At 35.2% G+C, this 24,640-nt stretch overlaps 1 protein-coding gene across 4 annotated transcripts; it reads left to right on the top strand.

The window, feature by feature from the left end:
* Positions 1-421: 421 nt before the first annotated feature.
* Positions 422-24,041, top strand: tnksb (tankyrase, TRF1-interacting ankyrin-related ADP-ribose polymerase b). 4 transcript variants are annotated; one of them, XM_051110049.1, is made up of 28 exons: positions 422-969; positions 2,021-2,245; positions 4,766-4,861; positions 5,365-5,401; positions 5,788-5,863; positions 7,849-7,869; positions 9,771-9,865; positions 11,381-11,447; positions 11,560-11,746; positions 12,831-12,949; positions 13,030-13,121; positions 13,258-13,336; positions 14,275-14,446; positions 14,576-14,655; positions 14,836-14,981; positions 15,066-15,231; positions 17,193-17,412; positions 17,520-17,629; positions 18,038-18,226; positions 18,349-18,586; positions 20,824-20,903; positions 20,995-21,115; positions 21,212-21,309; positions 21,399-21,473; positions 22,481-22,586; positions 23,073-23,259; positions 23,360-23,516; positions 23,612-24,041. In XM_051110049.1, the coding sequence occupies exons 1-28, from the start codon at positions 471-473 to the stop codon at positions 23,696-23,698; spliced, it is 3,825 nt and encodes a 1,274-aa protein (XP_050966006.1). In that variant the 5' UTR covers positions 422-470; the 3' UTR covers positions 23,699-24,041. The 4 variants fall into 4 exon arrangements, with proteins under 4 accessions (XP_050966006.1, XP_050966003.1, XP_050966007.1 ...); XM_051110046.1 differs by having other exon boundaries at positions 18,349-18,613; XM_051110050.1 differs by lacking the exon at positions 7,849-7,869.
* Positions 24,042-24,640: the final 599 nt, after the last annotated feature.

Raw genomic sequence — 24,640 nt, 5'->3', positions numbered from 1 at the left:
TTAATTAGTTTTATTTAGTTTAGCTATTTAGCTAAAAAATAACGAAACTGAAATAAATATTAGTTTAAAAAACTATATACGTATTTTAAAATAAGAATAATAATACAAATACACAATACAACAACTATTACGAATTTAAAAAAAAAAACAACAAAACTGCCTAAATTTATTTAAAATATCAAAAAATGTAACAGTACATCAATGATAGGTCTACTAAACGACAGACAGACAGATAGACAGATAGATAGATAGATAGATAGATAGATAGATAGTATTCCTTCACACGGTCACTATAATTTTAATATATGTAAAGTTATGTATCACACATTAATTACATTACAATTAATTTAAATGTGGAATAAAAAAATGTAATCCGTAGCGCCTAGCTTCCAACCGGAAGTCTCCTCACACTGAGCGGAAGCGCAGCGGCTCCAGCTGTTATTGTTGACAGACGGAGCTTCGGGGGGAAAATGGCGGTGTCCCGTCGATCCTCACAGCACCAACAAAGCAGCCTGCAGCCGTCTCCGCGGAACGCTGTGATCGCATCCCCCCCACCCGAATCGCCGTCCGCGATTATTCCTGAATCGACGAGTTTATTGAGCCCATCGGCCACTGGCGCAGCGGAATGCGGCGGATCGACGATGGAGTCCGCAGCGGCCTCCTCCTCCTCCGCCTCTTCCCCAGACCGGCCCGCCCCAGCAACAGCAGCGGCCGCCGCAGCGTCGTCAGCACTCGGCAGCTCCAGCTGCAGCAGCATTAGCTCCAGCGCGACCGCAGGCAGCCAGAGCCCCGGCTCAGGAGCGGCCAGTCCCGGGGACGGAGTGTGCGGGGCCGGCGGGGCGTTCAGAGAGCTATTCGAGGCTTGTCGGAATGGAGATGTGTCGCGGGTGAAGAGGCTGGTGGACTCGGTTAATGTGAACGCCAAAGACATGGCCGGACGAAAATCAACCCCTCTGCATTTCGCTGCAGGTCTGTATTTATGTATTTGCCAAATATAATGCGTGTCTGTAAGCATCTCGCTTTGTTTTTGACCTTATGAAACGACAAGACGTCACCTTTGTGGATTTTGGTTCCACTAGATTTAATTATACAAATCTGAGCTTTTTCAATGGAAGTATACATATTTATATATATATATAAAATGTTGTTTTTATACAAAAGTGTTGTAAGTGGCTATTTGTCATGTTATAAAATTACATAATGTGTCGTTTGATTCAAATATACATGAGTAAAAGATGATTTTATGTGACTGACACATAATTGTTCAGTACTAAATTTCCCACAGACTATGTCTGTAAACAATTATATCTGTTCAAACTGTTTACATTTCATAACTCTTATGGTTTAAAATCATTGTGGGCAAGAAAACAGATGAACTATTTTGGCATTATCTATAAGTCTGTGCATTCTGTGACTAAATCCATTTCTAATTGGGTATACCAAGAAATTTGTTAACCAGGAGTCAAAAGAAAATTAAATAAAGATGTTTATAAGCTTAAAAAGTTCCGATTTTGCATCTTGTCTCCTGTTGTTAATTAAATGGACATCCTTCCATATAAACATCAGCCATGTTCAGTCACAGTGTGGAATTTCTACATAATGAGACATTTTCAGCATTAGTAAGCATAAGGATGCAGTTTTCATGATCTCATTATAATTGAGAGACTATATTTGGATTGTTTGCACTTAAAATGCATCTGTCACTGTCAGGACCATTTAAATTAGCTAAGTAATGACAGCTAGTTATTAAAGTTGATAAATAAAAGACTGAGAATGATGCTCATTATCGTATCTTCTTTTGGGTTTAATGAAGAATGAAAATCAAACAGGTTTGAAATGTCATGAACTTATCCAGCATTTTTGGATGAACTATGCCTTAAAAGGATGTGTATCTGATATACTTGCAAATCATTTCTTTTCGATCAGATATTAGTAAGATCTGATATGTCTTTTTTTTATTAAAGTCATCTTATTAGATGTGTTGCATTTTAAACCAATTGTCCTATGTAATGTTTGACAGGCTTTGGCAGGAAGGACGTGGTAGAGCATCTCCTGCAGACTGGAGCAAATGTTCATTCCCGCGATGACGGCGGTCTAATCCCGCTCCATAATGCATGCTCATTCGGGCACGCGGAGGTGGTCAGTCTGCTGCTGTGTAGCGGCGCGGACCCCAACGCAAGAGACAACTGGAACTACACACCTCTGCACGAGGCCGCCATCAAGGGCAAAATAGACGTGTGCATTGGTATGCATTAATTTGAGAAATTTTCTCTTTCCAATTACAGTCCAAACAGACAAATTCTGATCATTAAAACAGCTCTAATAAGACAAATTCTGATGGTCACCGATATATCGCACATCCCTAGCAGAAAAGCAATGAATCAGGCATCTATTGAGACACAGTCAACATTGTGTGTCGTTGCAGCGGCCGTCGATAGAGCTGGTTTTGCAGTATTGCTGTGTTGTGATAGCAATGTTGTTGTCCTGCAGTATTTGTCTCCTGCACCCTGATGTCATAGAGCACTGCTGAATACCCCTGTGCTGAGACAGCACTCTGTGTGTGAGTGAGAAAACTGACAGGATCTCTGAAGTTTGCATTAGTACGTGATGAATGGGTTTGTCCGAGTACAGTGTGTTACTTTATTTAAAATGGTTTCGTAAGAGTTATTTGGCAAAGTGTGGAGAGTGACGTGCAATATATTGGTGAAAATATTGTTATTGGTCAAAATTGTACTGATTAGTATGATATCAGAAGGAGATTTTATTAGAATTATTAAATAATTAAACAATAAAAAGTTGTATTTTATATTAAACAGGAGCTCAAAAAACAAGTAAGACCTTCATAAGCTTAAAAAATTAAGTTGATTCGTTTTACCTTCTGCTAGGGACATGTCATAACTGGACAATGAAAAATAATCAATTGAAATGCAGAACCTCTAACGACATAATTTTCCTGTGTTGGTTATTTTGTTTTTTAATCCTGTTAATAATTTCTCCTTAAAAATACTAAAAATACTCCTTTTAAATACTACCGCGTGTGTAGTGTTGCTGCTGTACGGACAGGTATACGGACTGTTGTGTGAGTGGCATGTTTAAGATGCTGTGTCAAGTTAATAGAATTTCACCTTTTTGTATGCAGCACTGCTCATCAATGTCAGTTTCAAAACAGTAGACCAATCAGAAGACCAAGTGTTGTAAGCTTTTGTTTACAGCTTTTGTTTTTTCATAAGATGTCTTAATTTCAAGCAATGTGTTGTTTGATTTCAAATGTTTGAAATATTCAGCAAATAACCGTAAATAATTTGTTTCGTCCGATTATTTTAAAATCACAAAGATAGGAAAATCCCACCTTTAATAGTTGAGTATATTTACAGTACAAACTTTTAATGAACTACAAGGTCTGAAAAATGAATCAAAAAATCGTTCATTAATCGTAAGCGAGGTAAAATGATCAATTAATCAAGATTTTCATTTTAGGTCATATCGTCCAGCCATATCTCCTGATATCAATTGAACAGATGTTGCTCCACATAAATCTTACCTATGTTCAGTCTGGTGGTGTGGCATTTCCACATAACATGAGGTTTTCAACATTAGTAAGCATAAGTATGCAGTTTTCTTGCTCTCGTATCATTTGAGAGACTAGATGGATCATTTACACCCATAATAATGTATCTGTCACGCTCCAGGAACATCTAAATTAGCTAGTTAATGACAGATATTGAAGCTGATACTAAAGCTGATGTAGATGATATGATGATGCTTTTTGTCAGTATCATTAACACTGCTAAACATCTTGTTTTGTGTTTAATGAGGAAAAAATTTCAAACAGGTTTGAAATGTTCTGAAAAATGTAATTATTTTGTGTAAAACTATTTCTTCAGAGTTTTTTTTTGTTGAGTGACTGGTTGGGATGTGCAATATGTTGGTGAAAATATCAATATTAGTCGATAGTATTATTTTCTTTCTGCCAGTTATTTACTCACCCTCATGTTGTTCCAAACCTGTAAGTCTTTCGTTCATCTTCGGAACACAAATTAAGATATTTTTGATGAAATCCGAGAGCTTTCCGACCCTGCATAGACAGCAACGCAGCTACCACATTCAAGGCTCAGAAAGGTAGTAAGGACTATCGTGTGACATCAGTTGTTCAACTGTAGTGTCATGAAGCTACGAGAACACTTTTTGTGCAAAGAACATAAAAATAATGACTTTATTTAACCATTTCTTCTCTTCCGTTGTGGTACCGTCTTGAACGCACATCGAAGACTGAAAGAGAAGAGAAGAAATGGTTGAATAAAGTCATTATTTTGTTTTCTTTGTTCACAAAAAGCATTCTCATAGCTTTATAAAAATAAGGTTGAACTACTGATGTCACATAGATTATTTTATCAAAGTCCTTACTACCTTTCTGGACCTTAAACATGGTAGTTGTTTTGTTGTCTATGCAGGGTCAGAAAGCTCTTGGATTTCATTATAAATATCTTCATTTGTGTTCCGAAGATGAACAATCGTCTTACGGGTTTAGAATAACATGAAGGTGACTAATTAATGACAAAATGTTCATTTTTGAATGAACTATCCCTTTAATATATATAATATGTATATATATATATAAACATTAGGTAACTACACTAGTAGTAAAAACACTTTAGATGGAAAAACTCTAATTATAATTACTGACAACAACATAAAACATTATCTGGTTTTTGGTATTATCAGTTTCAGTACTGGTGACACTATTGCTTGGTTCTGTTTCTTACAGTGTTGCTTCAGCACGGTGCTGATCCGAACATCAGAAACACTGACGGCAAATCCGCTCTGGACCTGGCAGACCCTTCTGCAAAGACAGTCCTCACCGGTGAGACATATACAGATGCACATCTGCTTTACAGTCATTGACAGCACACATAATCTGATGAGCAGACGTGTAAATGCACATGGAGTATGAGTTTACTACGTGCTACTAGCTTGTATAAAGTAAATTTTCCTAGAATGCCAATACCGCAAGAGCATGCTTTTTAAGTGCTGTTTACCACAATGCACTGCATTCCAGTCTGAATATTAATTGATCGGACAGCTGCATGTGTAATTATTTGCACACAAAGTTTAATTAAAATGCCAACCTGATGCCTCTCACAAATTAAATGTGGTGAGGTGAATGTAACACCCATTTGTTTGAAATGTTGCATCCTGCATACCATTTCACATACTAATCCAATAAGGTATGTACTTTATGATAAGCAGTATGTTAGCATTCCAATCTGAACGTAGGCATTGTAACATTAAAAACATCCACACATTCATTAATGAATCTTTCAAATCAAGACTATCTGACACTTCCTGTCTGTTTTAATTCATCAGGTGAATATAAGAAGGATGAGCTATTGGAAGCAGCGAGGTGAGCTTTTGCCACAATATAATTTAATATCACTGTATTGCTAAGTTTATTACTTCAATAAGTTGGTTTTTGGCTGGTTGTTCACATCCTGTTTCTTATGTTGGAGTCCTTTGAGAAGAATGTTGGGAAAATGTACAGAGCTGTAGGTGCTACACATAACCTGGCACAGTTGTATGTTAATGTTAAGAAAACTTTGACTTCGGAAATCCAAGAATAGCAGAATGAGATGTTTTTGACATTTTTATATTGAAACTTACAGTAAGTTTTACATTGTGCATATTTGAAAAGATATTGCCATTTGAATCTTATTTGACTGTCACTGATCCATAAATGTCTTCTCTAAGTTAAGTGTTTGTCTCCCTTTGTTTGGAAAACCTCTTTCTTAGGAGTGGAAATGAGGAAAAGTTGATGGCACTTTTGACCCCGCTTAATGTCAACTGTCATGCCAGCGATGGACGCAAGGTAACACAGATCAGCATTACTTGATTTAATCTTCAAAATGTTCCATAATGTTGCGTTTAACATTTGATATATCTGATAAGATGTAAATGCCAACTATGACTATTTTAGAAAGTATATCTGATTGTTGTTTCTAAACTCAAGCTCTGTTTAAACTCAAACGCAGGATGTGATTTCATATATTTTATTGGTTGTTTAAATGACATATATGTAGGTCAAGACAATCCCAAATCCCCCTTGTTTGAGTTTTTTCTTTCCGTAATTCTATGTTTAGAGTAAACAGCGCTGCCCTAGTTTTACCCATGAAGACATTAAGTCTGGACATATGGTTGATGTCATTTAATAATGTTTGTTTCGAGGTTAAACTGGTCCTGGGTTCAGTCTGGGCAGCTTTTGGATGTCGGTTATTTTTATAAGGGATTTCAGATGTTCTTTGATGCTATTGAATGCACCTGTGACCTTCATGAAGATTTAGGCCAAAGCTTTTTTTGATCCATTTCTTCCTCTAATCACAACATAATAACAGGACCTCGATTTCCCCTCAAATCCTCTGTCATCCCTGATCATTTCAGGTCACTCCCTCCCTCCAGACCTATGTGTCTTTATATCAGAAGTGCTTTTTAAGAAAGAGTTCACTGTGGATTTGTTGCTCTGTTAGTCTCCTGTTCATCTCATGGTGGATGTGGAGTTATGTACTGTAACTCATACTGTAGTATATTGATAGAAAGAACTATTACTGTTTTTGAGGCTGAGTATTGCTTCCTATTTCATTTGCGTACTCCGATACTGATCTTGATCTCATTTTTAGAGTAGCAGGTTAACATCAAATACAGGACACTATAGTTTAACACATTGCTTTGTTCTTTAGCAAATTGCTTTGTTCCTCCTTTGTCACTTTTTTCTACATCCGTAAATGTAAATAGTTGATCACCAAGTATAATACTTGAACGTACTCTACATAGTTGCGTATATTGGCAGTGACATCATACCGTAGAGTGACATTTTGTTTTGTAGCCAGAGTTTATTTGCGTGGAAAGGTTAATGCTAAAAAAATTGTATATTATGCTGCATGGTATTGTTTTTGAGCACAGTACATGAGCATAGAACTGATATGGTATTAAACATTATGTTGTGTAGAGAATATTGAGGAAATATTGTGCAAAAATGAATATTTTTGTGTGTCATTTTCAATCATTAATTTGTGTGAATATGTACCGTTCAAAAGTTTGGGATTTTAAAGACATTAATACTTTCAAATAAACGAAGATTAAATTGATTAAATGTAAACAAATGCATTAAAATGATCAAAAGTCACAGTAAAGGCATTTATAATGTTATAAAACATTACTATTTCAACTAAATTCTGTTATTTTTAAGTTTCTATTTATCAGTGTATCTAAAAGTATCTAAATTATTAAACTATCAAAAAAACAATGCATCCACAAAAATTCAATTGAAAATGTTTATTAAGCAGCAAATCAGCATATTAGAATGATTTCTGTAGAATCATGTGACACTGAAGGCTGGAGTAATGATGCAAAAAAAAATTAAGCTTTGCATCACAGAAATAAATTATATTTTACAAGATATTAAAATACAAACTAATGATTTTAAATTGTAATAATATTTCTGTTTTTACTGTATTTTTGATCAAGTAATTTCAACCCTGATGAGTGTAAAATATGTCTGTTAACAACATAAAAAAAGAGCCAAAACTTTTGAACGGTAGTGTTTATTAGTATATTAGTCATTTAAAATGTCAAATCGGCTATAGCATTTATCTTCCTGTGTGAACTGATTCCTAAAAAGAATATACAGTGTTTTTTTTACAAAACTAAAGTAGCTAAACATTTTTCATTATTTTATTATAGGATGTGGTAGCTGGTAAATTATTAGGTTTTAAGCACCACAGTCAGCTTTGATGGATAATATGTTAGTTTATAGCTAATTTTTTGTTTTGTTTTGTTTTTTGTTCTGGCGACATTCAGTCAACATCACAAAAAATGCTGGTAAGTTTATTTTGTGAAACAGAAATTAGTTTTATTTGGTCTTCTGTGATTTTATTCTTTTTTCCTTACGATTTGTTTTTAATTTTTGTCCCTAAAAAAAAATCCATCCATATGCTGGTTCACACTTAAATCGCACAGAAACCTGCCTTATTTTCTGCTGGTCACAATCCATCAATCAACCAATAGCTCGGCTAACGTTTCGTTGATTCCTGCAGGTTCTGAAAACAAGGCTTTCATTTACCTCTTTATTTAACTTTTTTACCACACTCCTCTAAATTATCTGCCTTTGCAAGAGCTCCATCATGTTACCACCCCTAAACCCAACCTCTGCATCCATGCATCGCCTCACATTCTTGAATTCGTTTGTTTGATTTGTTGTGATCAGCACGCATGCTCTCCACGAACGTGGTGTTTAACTCCTGATTTCTGATTGACATCCTGTCCTGTTTAGATCCATTGTGTGTATGCTAGAAACATTGCACTGTTGCCCATTGCTTGTGCTGTACTATTTTAGTAATCATAATAGTGATTATAAACATGAATGCTGCCTCTCCATCCTGCACCGATTAATATAATTCTCTCAGAGAATGCATCATACTTCTGGGGCAGATCTTTATTACTAAATGGCTGCGTTGAGATTGGTTGTCATGCTGATTGTTTTGCTGTGGTTGTGTTCAGGCTGAGCCTGTCATATAGGCATGTCACCATTCTTTCTTCATTATTCACTGCATGACCTGGGAATGAGTTTGTAACTTTTTTATGCTTAGACTATTATAAGTTACTAGTAATTTGAGTCACTTATTATTATCTTTTTGTAAGTGATTGAGGCTCAAGCCTCAGTTGTTAAGAGAGATCGCAGATATAAAGGCCTACTTGCACCAAGAGGCAGTAGTTCACAACAGTGACCTATTAGTTCAGAGATAGTATTACTTTTGGCCCCATTTTCTTTGAAGGAGTTTCAATTAATCTTTCATTGAAGGGCTTTAAGCCATGAACCAAACCAACCACTCTGACAGGAGCATTACAAACTTGCTGGTCTGTGTACTTGAAGCAATGCAAATGATGTTGTTTTATTAAAAACAATAGCACAGTATAAAACTATTGGTTTAGAGTCCTCCAATATAAGGATAAAACCAATATATGTTTAATTTTAATGCAAGTAATGTTGGATACTTGACTCTTGTGTCACTTGCAATGCTTCATGGGAGTTTGTGGTTGGCGCCGAGCTCTTTTGCATCTGTTTCTTTTTTCTTGGTACTGTTGATTTTCTCTGATTGGTGCTTCTGTCTTAAGGATTATGGGTAGAAACACTAAACTTTTCACCTTTTAAGGCATATGTCAAATGAGAAGTTAGAAACTGACTGGTGTAAACATCTAAAAACAAGGGAATAAATTAACAAACTAGACACAAATAAATAGTGGCTATACAACACCTCCTAATAAGTAGGCTGAATATCTTGCATAACTGTATAATGAATTCAGTACAGAAAAAACATCCTATTTATTAACTGTACATGTGGAAAAAGTCAGCTTTAATCTGTGATTTGTTTCTTTTTTGTTTTGTTTTTGGTGTGAGTAGGCCTTTACATGTTCTTTAAGACGTTAAAGTTACGTCCATATATGCTTACAACTCAAAGTGGATGCTAGAATAGGAACGGCTTTGTAATTTATATCACAAAACATCATGAACTTGGTTTCAGAACAGAAATACATTACACAGAACAGCTCACTGCATAAAAAGTTAGCCATTGTAGTGATTAAACTAATGATGGGATGGGTTACAAGCAGGTTTACGTAATTATATTTGAGGTTGGGCTTTGTGCACTTGTGTTATTGTTGATCACTTATTTAGCTTGATTATATTCAGAGAGGTTATTAATATTTCTCTGGTTCTTTTGCAGTCCACTCCTCTTCACTTGGCCGCTGGGTATAATCGAGTGCGTATAGTGCAGCTGCTGCTGCAGTACGGTGCTGACGTCCACGCCAAAGACAAAGGGTGAGCAACATCTACGACTTACTTTCTCTTTAACATGTGGTGTCCAGTATGGAAGTCAACATGAAATGCAACCTGTTTTTACAGTGACAAGATTTCTGTTTCAAATAAATGCTGTTCTATTCATCAAAGAATCCTGAAAAATCATAGTTTCCATAAATTTTAAGCAGAACACTTGTTTTCAACATTGATAATAATAAGAAATGTTTCTTAAGCAGTAAATCAGCATATTAGATTGATATGTGACACTGAAGACTGGAGCAATGATGCTAAAAATTCAGCTTTGCATCACAGGAATAAATTACGTTTTAACATGTATTAGAATAGAAAACATTTATTTTAAATTGTAATAATATTTTACAATATTATTATTTTTACGGATTTTTGTTTAAATAAAGGCTTGAGACTTCTTTCAAAAACATAAAAAAAACTTATCAACCCTTCTTGCATGTAATATTTTATTTCATATACAAGTTATTTATTTTGAGTAACATGCGCTGATAAATTAAGACCAGAAGTACGCTACCGCTCAAAAGTTTGGGATCAGTACGATTTTATGTATTTTAAATAAGTTTCTAATGCACATCAAGGTTGGGTTTATTTGATCAAAAATACAGAAAAAAAATTATATTGTGAAATACTATTACGATGTAAAACAACATTCTTCTGTTTTAATATATATAAAAAATCTAATTTATTTCTGTGATCAAAGCTGAATTTTTCAGCATCCTTACTCCAGTCTTCATTGTCATATGATCCTTCAGAAATCATTCTAATATACTGATTTATTATCAGTGTTGAAAACAGTTGTGTTGTTTAATATATATTTTTGGAACCTGTGATACCTTTTTTTTTCATGAATCTTTGAATAAAAAGTAAAAAAAAAATGTTTATTTAAAATGGAAATCTTTTCTGACAATATACAGTACTGTTCAAAAGTTTGGGGTCAAGTAATTTTTTTTATTCTTTCTCTTTTTGAAAGAAATTAATACTTCTATTCACCAAGGATGTGTTAAATTAAAACATTGTTAGAAAAGTTCTGCTGTTCTTTTTAACTTATTCATAAAAGAATCCTGAAAAAAAGAATCACAGGTTCCAAAAAAAATATTTGGCAGGACATTGATAATTCTAATAATATATGGATATGATGTATTATATCAAAATGATCTCTGAAGGATCATGTGACACTTAAGACTGAAGTAACAGTTGATGAAAATTCAGCTTTACATCACAGGAGTAAATTATATTTTAAAGTATATTAAAATAAAAACATTATTTTATGTTGTAATAACATTTTGTAATATTGTTGTTTTTGATCAAATAAAAGCAGTACTGATGAGCATAAGTGACGTCTTTAAAAATATTAGGTTATAATTGATCCCAAACTTTTGAGTGGTAGTGTATGTGTTAAGAAAGTAATCACAGCTGTTTTTGAGTTTATGTTGGCTTTAAATTCTTTAATCATGATTTTTAAATAATTCTGAAATGTTTTCTGCTCTTTCACTCTCTTTTTATCAGTGGTCTAGTTCCTTTGCATAATGCCTGCTCTTATGGTCACTACGAGGTCACCGAGCTCCTGCTGAAGGTAAAGGAAACAATCCAGCCAGTACTTACTGATCAAAATATATTTGCTCCCCCATCACAGAAATAGTTACATTAAAACACATGACTGATGGTCTCCTGTGTCTCGCTCACAGCACGGGGCGTGCGTTAACGCCATGGACCTGTGGCAGTTCACGCCGCTGCACGAGGCGGCCAGTAAGAATCGAGTAGAGGTGTGTTCACTGCTACTGAGTCATGGCGCTGATCCCACACTGCTCAACTGCCACGGCAAAAGCGCAGTGGATGTGGCGCCCACACCTGAACTTAAAGAGAGACTCACCTGTAAGTGACATTCATGCTGCTTTCTCTTCAGTATCACCGCCCTGCATTGTATTTGATGAGTGATATCCAATACTTGTTTCTTACTAATTTGGGGTACTGATTCCAAAAATAGTGCTAGTTGTGCTCTAGCACATCATGCTCTATCACAAAACGTGATGCATTTCGTGGCATCTTTGCTTTTGACAGCCATTTATAAGGTGAAGAAGTATGTCACTTGTATTGTCCCTTAATCACCAGAAAAGCTGCCACAAAGACATTATTCCTGTTATTATCTAGGCCAGGTTACAACTATTTGTTCAGTTCTCAGCTGATATTCACATGTATGGGATTGTTTTATGCCTAATCCTGATTACAAGGTTAGAATTATGGACAATGACAGAAGAAAATGCAGATATGACCTGGATGTTTTCTACTACATCTGCGTGTATTTTAGTTTAGGTTAGTTTAGTTTTATTGATTTATATAGTGCATTTAATAAAGATGGGGTCGACCAAAGTGCTGTACAAAAGTTTAAATAAATATATGAAAAACTAACCATAAAAACAAATCACAAATTTATAACAAAGATAATATCACACATAATAAAATATTTGACAGCATTTACTCCAGACCATAAGCCATTTTAAAAAGATAAGTCTAAAGTAATGATTTAAAAACCTGAAAAGAGAAGGCTGATCTTACAATGGCAAATTATAATTTTTACTACATCCAAGTTTTTTTTTTTTTTGTTTTTTTTTTAGTTTTTTAACTAAAATGTGTTTTTGTAATGCCTTTGCAAAGTGTAAGTTAAATGATACATTTTGAATATTTTTTTACCATTAAACCTTAACATTTGACTGCTTTTGTAAGTGCAGTAAATTTTGGTAAGTACATTTAAAGCTCATATGCAAATTACAAAATGCTTTTATTTTGTAAAAAAAAAAAAAAAACATCTGTATGTGATAAAGATTTTATTCATATTTTTAAACTCAGCATCATCACATTAGGTAATCTTTGGCCTTTTTTTTGCATTTTTTTTTTTTAAGATGCAGAGTTGCCTATTAGTTGGCACTCATTTGACCTTTTTGCAATTTCCTTCATCCAGATGAGTTCAAAGGACACACGCTTTTGCAAGCAGCCCGTGAAGCAGACATGGCAAAGGTCAAGAAAACAGCTCAAGAGATCATCAGCTTCAAACACCCTCACTCGCACGACTCTGCTCTGGTGAGCACATTATTTGGTTTCCTCTGAATACTGAAGGTTTTAGTGATGTTTTTATTAAAATCTCTTTATGATGTTCACAGCACTGCGCCGTAGCCTCTCCTCATCCCAAACGCAAACAGGTCACAGAGCTGCTGCTGCGGAAAGGTGCCAACATTCATGAGAAGAACAAGGAGTAAGTGTTTGACTTTAGATATGAAAAAACATTATTTGAAACGGTTTTCACTCATAAATTGCTAGTAAATTTATGAAATAATTACAAATAAATGGCAAGTAACATTCTTTCTTTATCACATTCTTCCTCCTCCTAGTTTTATGACTCCATTCCACGTAGCGTCTGAACGGGGTCATAATGACGTGCTTGAAGTCCTTCAGAAACACGGAGCAAAGGTACCAGCTAAGCACCTATATATATTGTATAATGCAATTTATTCCTGTAATGCAAAGCTGAATTTTCAGCACCGTTACCTGTGTCAGTGTCAGAAATCATGCTTATATGTGACCCTGGACCACAAAACCAGTCATAAGAGTCTATTTTTTTGAAAATGAGATTTGTACATCATCTGAAAGCTGAACTAATAAGCTACCACAATTATGTAATCATTCAAAGGCACAATTACAACAAAAAAAACATAGCATGCTGTTAACATGCTATAACATGGTTAACAAGTCAGTACCATGTTACTAGCATGATTAGCCAGTATTAGTAGTTGTTAACGTATTTCTAGCATAATTAGCATGTTGCTAGCAAAAGTTATTATTCTGCTTTAAGACGTGTGGGTGTGTGAGAAAGTGTGTGTATTTTTCCTACAGGTTTTTTTTCTTATTGTTTTTAAAATGTATTTTTTATTTTATTTTCTATTTACATTTATGTATATTTAAAAAGGAACAATATATAAAATGTGGCATGCAGTTGCTTCAGATAGTGGTATAAAGCTATTCAAAACATCATTCAATGTAAATTGGGATAATCGTAATTAATAAACGCAGTTACAATTTCAAGGAAATAAACGAAAATTATGATTTTTGTCAGAATCGTGCAGCCCTACATATTACAAATTAAAAATTACGTTTTGATAAAATGTAAATTTAAAATGCCTTAATGAAACATGATCTTTACTTAATGTCCTAATGATTTTTAGCATAAAAGAAAAATCAATCATTTTGACCCATTTTTTGTATTGTTGGCTATTGCTACAAATATACCCGTGCTGCTTATGACTGGTTTTGTGGTCCAGGGTCACATATAGTTATTTTTTTCTTCTTATCAGTGTTGAAAATGGCTGTGCTGCTTCATATTCATAGTAAGCCTTTGCGTGTGTGTGTAGGTGAATGCTGTGGACACACTGGGACAGACAGCCCTGCACAGGGCGGCCCTCGCTGGTCACATCCAGACTTGCAGACTGTTGCTGAGTTACGGAGCTGACCCTTCAATCATTTCACTTCAGGGCTTCACCGCGTCACAGATGGGCAATGAAGCTGTTCAACAAATACTCAATGGTACTATTACAGTATTACATCTATTACTCTTGAGTCTTATTACAGTATGATTAATGAATTATATGTCTGACTATCTTAACAACACAATCTCTTGAATCTCTTATGATATTTCTGCATTAATTTCTCCAGAGAACATTCCTCCTCGTAATTCGGATGTGGATTACCGCTTCCTCGAGGCTGCTAAAGCCGGAGACCTTGACACAGTGAAGGTAAATGGCGGTTTCACTTTTGCATTGTGATATAAGATAGCACATGTATTGAAAATAAGACACTTAAAAAAAAAAAAAAAAAAAGACTTCATCTGTATTAAAGATTTAAAATCAGTCAGAAAATCAAATGTTTATTCTTTTGATGACGTGTCAATAAAAATGTTTGTGTGTCTTCCGTAGCAACTGTGCTCCCCTCAAAACGTGAACTGTCGTGATCTAGAGGGCCGCCACTCCACCCCGCTGCATTTTGCTGCAGGCTACAACCGTGTGGCTGTGGTGGAATACCTGTTGCATCATGGGGCCGATGTGCATGCTAAAGATAAAGGGTATGATCATCATTTCAGTTAGTGTGACTGTCATTGCTCTGTGTTGGAATTCTCTGACTAGTTCTCTTTATTTCTCTTTATTAGTGGTCTGGTTCCTTTGCATAATGCATGTTCATACGGTCACTATGAGGTGGCAGAGTTACTGGTGAGACATGGGGCGTCTGTGAACGTGGCGGACCTTTGGAAGTTCACACCACTACATGAGGCTGCAGCCAAGGGGAAATATGAGATCTGCAAACTGCTACTCAAGGTTTGATACTTCAGATGGAGATCAAATCATGCACATGTTGACAATAATTATCATGTTAATCATGCTAGTAACATGCTACTGGTTTGGTAACCATGTCAAAAACATGTTAACAACATACTAGTAACTTGCTAATCATTCTAACAACATGCTAGTAACTCGGTAATCATACTAGCAACATGCTAGTAACTAGCTAATCATGGTAACAACGTGCTAGTCAGTGATGGGAATAGTGGCGTTAGAAATAAACGGCGTTACTAACGGAGTTATTTTTTTCAGTAACGAGTAATCAAACGAATTACTGTTTCCCCCATTATAACGCCGTTAACATTACCGACGATGAAATGCGGCGTTACTATTATTTATTATAACTTATTTATTTTTCAGTTCATATGAATGGATGTGTAGCGTACCTGTATTTGATGAGCCGTAGACTCTAGTGTGAAGGCACACAATTAGCCGTCGCTTTCTCTTAGAATCAGAATCACGAGAATTTTGTTGTGAAAGAAAGATACAGAGTGAGAGAGTCTTTTATATCATGCAGAACTGACGCACTATATGTAAACAATATTCTTTGTTGTATTTTCCTGTCAAAATAACGGAGGTCCTTCGGAATTCTTCAGCTTCTAAGAACTGCCAGTTTCTCCGGTAGTAGGCGGAACTAATGCGCAAACGGCAGTCTCATTGGCTGGCGCTCACCAATGATCGTCCCTGTTTTGATTTGAGCAAATCAGTTCGAGTGAACGCAGACAACGTAATTAATATTCATGAGCCCAGCAGATCATTAATCTTTAGTGCATTTTATATTGTTGTTAGTAGTAGAATTCGTAGTAGTTTTTATCAGTATTATTTTTTCCCCCTTTTTTATAGATACACTAAATGACAAACAATATCTTAAGCACCACCACCAGTCCTAAGATCAGTCAACATGACAAATGCATTCGTACATGGCTATTCTAGTAGTTCTAATTACTAAAGTTTAATGCTAAATTATTATAATATCATATTATACTGCTTGACAGCAAAAGTGTACTTTCAGATATTTAAAAAAAAACTAGCAACAACAACAACAAAATGTACTAGCCAATGGCTATTCTATTGCCAAGGTGTCCATAGAAGGTTGATAATATTTACAATATTTTTTTTTAATTTGATAGGTGTCTCTCACATCAACATTAAAATACATTATAGTAGATTAGTGTACAATGATTTATAATAATAATTTATTCTATTTAGTGTCCATTTCATTCATTTAACATACTTAATATTGGGGACATCCAAGTTACTTGACACATTTGAGCATTTTTCTAAAAAAAAGTAACACAATAGTTACTTTCCCTAGTAATTAGTTACTTTTATAATCATGTAACTCAGTTACTAACTCCGTTACTATTTGTGCGAAGTAACTAGTAACTCTTTTACAATAACATGCCCAACACTGGTGCTAGTAATATGTTAATCATGCTAGAAACATGGTAGTGACATGCTAATCATGGCAACAACATGCTAGTAACGTTCTAGTAACATGTTAATCATGCTAGTAATATGTTAATCATGTTAGAAAATTGTTAGTAACATGCTAATCAGGCTATAAACATGTTAGTAACTTGATAATCATGCTAGTATCATGCTATTAACTTAATCATACTAACATGTTAGTAACATGCTAACAGCATGCTTATCATGCTAACAACATTGTAATCAGCCTATAAAAATGCAAGCAACAAGCTAGAGTGCTAAAACATGCTAACAACTAAAGTGAAAAATGTGACTTGGAATATATAAATTCTATAAATATTATAGCCAAGCAAACAGTGACCTAAAAAGATTCAGATTTTTCATCTGCCCTTTACATTAAATCAAGTTTTTCCTCACTTTCTTAAATGTAATTAATGTGGTATTAATGATGATTATTAAGAGTGTAACACTGCCCTTTTGCTGTAACATCTCTTCTCTTTATTTAGCACGGTGCAGACCCGTCTAAGAAGAACCGTGATGGAAACACGGCTCTGGACATGGTGAAGGACGGAGACACGGACATCCAGGACCTTCTGCGTGGAGACGCCGCCTTGTTGGACGCTGCCAAGAAGGGCTGTTTGGCCCGTGTGCAGAAACTCTGCAGCCCTGAGAATATCAACTGCAGAGACACACAGGGCAGGAACTCCACACCACTACACCTTGCAGGTAACGTACAAGCCATATTCTCCCTTTCATCATTAAACACGCATTTCTGTCATCCTGTAAAAATGACAACTGGTGGTTTAATGATGGATTCGTTTGTTTTTGTTCAGCTGGTTACAATAACCTGGAGGTGGCCGAGTATCTCCTGGAGCATGGAGCAGATGTAAACGCTCAGGATAAAGGAGGACTGATCCCTCTGCATAATGCTGCTTCATATGGGGTAAGAGAATGCAGGAAGGTCACAGGTCTTAATCTGGATAAATGATAAATCTATGATGAATGGGTTTTGTAGAATAGAAAATTACAAAGGGATCAAGGGATTGAGGGAATTATGCACTGTTCAAATGTTTGGGGTCTGTGAATTAGTTTATTTTATTATTTTTTTCTTTTTAATATTTTTGAAAAGTCTCTAATGCTCACCAAACCTGCATTTATTTAATCAAAATACAGTAATGCTAGGAAATATTATATTCCTCTAGTCACATGATCCTACAAAAATCATCTAATATGCTGATTTGCTGCTCAGGGAAGATTTCTGATCATTTTCAATGTTGGAAACAGTTGTTCTGCTTCATATTTGTGTCATTAATACTGCTTCTGTAATTGCTTTCTTTCTCATTCTGTCCAGCATGTGGATATCGCTGCCCTCCTGATCAAATATAACACGTGTGTGAATGCGACAGATAAGTGGGCATTCACACCGCTGCATGAAGCTGCACAAAAGGGCCGCACACAGCTGTGTGCATTACTCCTGGCACATGGTGCCGACCCCACCATGAAGAACCAGGAGGGGCAGACGGCTCTGGACCTTGCCACGGTAAACAACACTACTAAAGCCGTTAGATAATACTCTAATTAAGAAAAGATAGAAGTTGACTTAAATTGAGCCCTGTAAAACCTGACATAAAAAAAGTTTACTGAACCGTTTTTGTTTCACAGGCTGATGACATCCGTGCGCTGCTGATGGACGCCATGCCCCCTGATGCCCTGCCCAGCTGTTTCAAACCACAGGCCACCGTGCTCAGCGCCGCTCTCATATCACCCGCCTCCACGCCCTCTTGCCTCTCCGCTGCCTCCAGCATCGATAACCTGGCCGGGCCCCTCAGCGATGGGGCCAGTGGAGGGGCTACAGGACCTGCTGATGGGGCATCAGGAACTGAGCGCAAGGAAGGAGATGGTGAGAAAGAAATGAACTGTCTCAGAGGTATTTGTTTAGGAATCGGCCTGCGTTGATTGTGGTGTATGGCTTTGTTTTACTTAAAAGAACTGGTTCATAAGAATAATTTAAGGAATCAGATTACACTGGTCAGGCTGTATGGTTTTGATATAGTGAAAAAAGAACTGCCTCTTAAGTGTCATTGTTTCTGACAATGATTCACTAAAATTACATCTTCATAAGAGTCATTTGTTCAGATATGAGACTACACACAACGTGGTGTAAAGAACTATAATGAGCCACCTCACGAGAGAGTCATCCATTTGCAAGTCAGAATACACTGATTGGTCTGTATGGGTGTGATTCACTACGAAGAAGCACCTCTACAATTCATTTATTCAGGAATCGTTCTACTGTGATCAAGCTGTACTGTTTTGATTCACTACAAAGTCATTTGTTCTGGAATCAGGCTAGAGTGATCGATTCACTAAGACAGTGTTCATACAAAGTGCTTAAGGTGCTTGAAGAACTTGAATTTATTTAATTTTTTTTTTTTTTTTTTTTTTTTAAATTTAAGGCCTGGAAAACACTTAAATAAAATAGCATTATTCCTGAAGAGGTACTTGAAAAGTGCTTGAACTATTAAAAGACAATATGTCTATAAAATAAGTGGTTAATTTTGTTAATAAGCACATATCTTTTCTTGCAAAAGACATCATACCCTTTCCGATTATATCAGTTAATGTAAAAAAAACAATTGAGCTAAGCAAGTAGTAGTACTGACAGTGTCATGTAAACATGGCTGAAGACATGAAAAGAGGAACAGATGAACCAAATCTATTGAATCACTTACTCTGGAGCCACTCTGATTGATTCAAACTCATTGATTCAAACTTTGATCATTCATTTCGAGCAATTCACTAGCAAAACCCATATCAAATGAAAAGAGCCACTCATTTTCAAATTTTGACATAGATTGTAATGATTTTAAAAACCACATAGTGACAGCGGGTGGAACAGAGCTTTTTGAAACTCTGAATCAGTTAAGCCGTTGCTTTGCTAAATGATTCACTGTTTTGAAGTTCTCCAATTGTTTAGCATATTGCTGATTTTTCTTAGATCGGGACTTTGTCACGTTTTTCAAATCATTTGATTCAGATTGGAATTTTGTTTATTGTGAATCATTTGAGTCAGATAGGACTTCGGAGCACGTATCATGGATCATTTGATTTAGATCAGAACAGATTTGTGAATTATTTCGCAAATGAAATGATTTAAATCAAATGATTTAAGAAACATGATATGATTTGATTTGAATTATTTATAATCCGAGCTCAGAGTCCTCATCTGAAACGATGGTTCACGAATCATTTTACACATCGGGACATCGGAGCGTGGATCCTAAATCATTTGATTAGATTGGAACTTCAAAGCGTGTTCGTGAATCGTTTGCTTTAGATCGGAACTTTGGAGGGCAGATCGCGAATCATTTGCTTCATTTGTGAATGAGTAGTTTCTCTAATCTTTTTTTTCTTCCAGATTTTTTTTTCCCCCTTAAACAGTAACAAAACATCAAACCATTAAGTCAGTACAGTTATAAAAACAAAACAACGAAAAATAGTATACACAAATACAAATCCCTTAAATTTAACCATAGTTTTACTGTAGTAAAATTGCAGTAAACTTTGTAATACTTTAGTAGTAATACTTCGCATGTGCCTCACTTTATTTCTGCCATTTTTATTAGTATATTTTTATTCATCTTTGTTTAGAATTTGAAATGGAAGACATTGTTCGATAAGTAAGATCTCTGGAGTCCTTGAAAGTCTTGCAATTTCATTTTACAGTGTCTGTACAAACCCTGCTAAGAATAACCACCTTATTTGTTCGGGAGTCAGACTGCACTGATTGTGCTATATGGCTTTGATTTACTTAAAGGAAGCATCTCATAACAGTCATTTGTTCAGGAAACAGAGTACTTAGATCGATTTGCTAAAAGAACAGCCTCGTTAGAGTCATCCATTTAGGAATCAGACTACATTAAATGCACTAAATGGTTTTGATTCACTAAAAAGAACTGCCTCATCAGATTTTTTTGGAGATCAGACTACACTTAATGTGCTGTATACATCGTCATTTGTTTGGGAAGTGACTACACTAATCACTCTGGCATTCATTTAACAGTTTAATATGATGTTGTTTTAATGTCAACTTGTCCAGCATATTTAATTTGTTAAAATTGTGTTTTTGCCCTGTAGCTGTCCTGGATATGAACATTTCACAATTCCTGAAGAGTCTGGGACTTGAACATTTGAGGGACATCTTCGAAAGAGAACAGGTGAGAAAGATGGAGACATCTTTGAACTTCTGAATTTCTTCTGGCACAATGTTTCAAGTTTTCCTCATCTTTTTAATGTTGTGTTCATTAGATCACTCTAGATGTGTTGGCCGATATGGGTCACGAGGAACTCAAGGAGATCGGCATCAATGCTTACGGACACCGTCATAAACTTATCAAAGGCATCGAGAGGCTGCTGGGAGGACAGCAGGGTAAGTGTCTCTCTCATAAAGCTGCTTCTAAATGCCGCTCCTGCTTGAATTGAAGTATTTTCAATACATTTGAACCTCGTTATCTGTAACACACAGGTGCCAACCCATACCTGACGTTCCACTGCACCAATCAGGGCACAGTTTTGATTGACCTGGCAGTGGATGATAAAGAGTTTCAATCTGTTGAGGAAGAGGTACAAACATGAACTTAGAACTCTAGGCTGTTTCATACACCCATCTGCTTCAGCTGTGTGTGATGAGTGTTTGTTTTTTTTGTTAACAGATGCAAAGCACAATTCGGGAGCACAGGGATGGAGGAAACGCAGGTGGCGTTTTCAGTCGATACAATATCATCAAGGTAAAACCCACCAAATGCATTAATCATTGATATTTAACTCTGTTAAAAAGGTATTGATGTCCTTAAAGGGTTTACATAAAACATACCAGTCAATTCTTTAATTAAAGAAGTCTCTTCTGCTCACCAAGCCTGCATTTATTTTATCCAAAATACAGCAAAAGCAATTATATTGTGAATTTTTACTATTTAAAATAACTGTTTTCTATTAGAACATATTTTAAAATGTCATTTATTTCTGTGATCAAAGCTAAATTTTCAGCATCATTACTCCAGTCTTCAGTGCCACATGATGCTTAAGAAATTTATTCCAGAATTATTATTATTATTATTATTATTATTATTATTTAAAATAGTTGAGTACATTATTTTCAGTATTCTTTGATGAATAGAAAGATCCAAAGATCAGCATTCATTTGCAATAAAAAGCTTTTGTAACATTATACACTATACTATTCAAAAGCTTGGAGTCAGTATCATTTTTTTTCTGGGAAAGAAACTATATAAATTAATACTTTTATTTAGCACGGATGCTTTAAATTGATCAAAAGTGATGATAAAGACATTTATAATGTTACAAAAGTAACTATTCTATTTCAGATAAATGCTGTTATTCTGAACTTTCCATTCAATAGAGAAACCTGAAAAAATTCTACTCAGTTGTTTTCAAAATAATACTTTTAAAATCAGATTATTAGAATGATTTCTGGAGTAATGATGCTACAAATTCAGCTTTGAAATCACAGGAATTAATTGCTTTTTAAAATATATTTATATAGAAAACAGTTATTTTGAATAAAAATATTTTAAAATTTTACTGTTTTTGCTGCACTTTGGATCAAATAAATGTAGGCTTGGTGAGCAGAAGAGACTTCTTTACAAACATTAAAAAATCTTACTGTTCAAAAACTTTTGACTGGTAGTTTATGTTGGAGAATATGATATTTGTATGGATATCTCTTGTATGTCTGTTCTATTCTAAACAAAATCTAACTGAAATCTTCCTGTAGATCCAGAAGGTGGTGAATAAAAAACTGAGAGAGCGATACACACACAGGCAGAAAGAGATCGCTGACGAAAATCACAATCACCACAATGAACGAATGCTGTTTCATGGTAAGTGCTGAACTGACTTAAATCAAAAAACTAATGCTAATCGATGCATTACATGAATTAAAAATAGCAGTAAAGACATTTATAAAGTTAAAGGATTTATATTTCAGATAAATGCTGTTCTTTTGAACTATATATTCATCAAAACCTTGAAAAAATCTATCATGGTTTCTACAAAAATATTAAGCATTAAAATGTTTTCTTGATCAGCAAATCAGCATATTAGAATGATTTCTGAAGGATCATGTGACACTGAAGACGAGTAATGATGCTGAAAATTCAGCTTTGATCACAGGAGTAAATTACGTTTTAATATATATTCAAAAATAAAACTTTACATTTTTTAAAATTTAAATAATTATTCGCAATATTAATGTTTTTATTGTATTTTTAATTTAAAATTCAGTCTTAGTGAACATACTAGATACAGAAATGCTTAAAATGCTTTTTAAAAATTATTTTAATTATGCATTTGGGTTTTTTTTTCAGGATCTCCGTTCATAAATGCCATCATCCACAAAGGATTTGATGAGCGTCATGCATATATCGGTGGCATGTTTGGCGCTGGCATATATTTTGCAGAGAACTCCTCTAAGAGTAACCAATATGTCTATGGCATCGGTGGTGGCACCGGCTGCCCCACTCACAAAGACCGGTCCTGTTATTTGTGCCACAGGTACATAACCAAACCTGACACAATAAGAAATGCAACATAAATAGTCCATTATTGCACTGAATGGTGGTCATATTTCTCCTCTGCGTTGATTTTCCCACAGGCAAATGTTGTTCTGCCGTGTGACACTGGGAAAGTCCTTCCTGCAGTTCAGTGCCATGAAGATGGCCCACGCTCCCCCTGGACATCATTCTGTAATCGGCCGCCCCAGTGTCAATGGCCTGGCCTATGCTGAGTATGTGATCTACCGTGGAGAACAGGTACTGTCTCTTTAAATTCAGTTTTCATCCATTAGTGAAAAGACTGCAGGCTGTGATGTATTAGTGTAACTGTCGTGTGTATTGTTGTTTTCTAGGCCTACCCAGAGTATCTCATCACTTACCAGATAGTAAAGCCGGAAAGTACGCCTCAGTCCTCCACAGGAGCAGAGCAGAAATCATAGTCAGACACTGCATTTCTTCACTGACTCACTCACTCGTTCACTCACTCGCTCACTCATTCTTTCTCACTCTCTTGTTGCACAAAGGAAATGTGAACTTTCCCATGTACCCACGTCTTGGAATTCCCATTTATGAATTATGAATTTGCACTTTTAAAAACAAGTTACTTAAGTTATTTGAAAATAGTTGCAATTGTGAAGTCTAATGTACAGGTAGTATAAAGAAAACATGTAAAACTGACTGTGTTTAACAATGCTATTTGAGTTGTATTTTAATGGAACTTTTTTTTTGAGTCTGTTCATTTCTTTTAAATAAATCTCATCAGAACAGGACTCTTTCATATGGCTTGCTTTTGATTTGTGTTTTTTTATATGGAACATTATCGGCTTTATTATATATAGTCTCTGCATTTTAAGGTGAAATTGCAAAGGGGAGTAAAAACAATATAATACACTACTTCTCAAATGTTATATATTTAAAAAAAAAAAAAAAGGTTTTAAGAATTTTCTGATTTACACCCAGGCTGCACTTTTTTGATTAAAAATACAGGGGAAAAACAGCAATATTGTAAAATATTATTAGGGTTTTTCTAGTTTAAATATTTTAAAATATAATTAATTCCTGTGTTTGAATTACTCCAGTCTTCAGTGTCACATGATCCTTCAGAAATCAGTCTAATATGCTGATTTGCTGCTCAAGAAACCTTTCCTAAAAATTGTGCTGCTTCATATTTTTTGTAAAGACAAAGTGTGTTCCTTTTTTTGTTTGAATAGGAAGTTCAAAAGAACAGTATTTCTGTCATTACAATACAAATGTCTTTACTGTCACTTTTGAACAATTTAATCTGCCCATGCTGAATAAAAGTATACATTTCTTTTAATAAATACACAGAACTCTTAGTGCACCCAAACTACAAATAAATCCTTACTGTAAATACTACACAT

The sequence above is a fragment of the Labeo rohita genome, chromosome 5 (genome assembly GCF_022985175.1).
Source record: "Labeo rohita strain BAU-BD-2019 chromosome 5, IGBB_LRoh.1.0, whole genome shotgun sequence".
NCBI classification, from domain to species: Eukaryota; Metazoa; Chordata; class Actinopteri; order Cypriniformes; family Cyprinidae; genus Labeo; species Labeo rohita.
The sequence above is the reverse complement of the archived record's forward strand: the minus strand, read 5'-3'. Positions and strand labels throughout refer to the sequence as shown.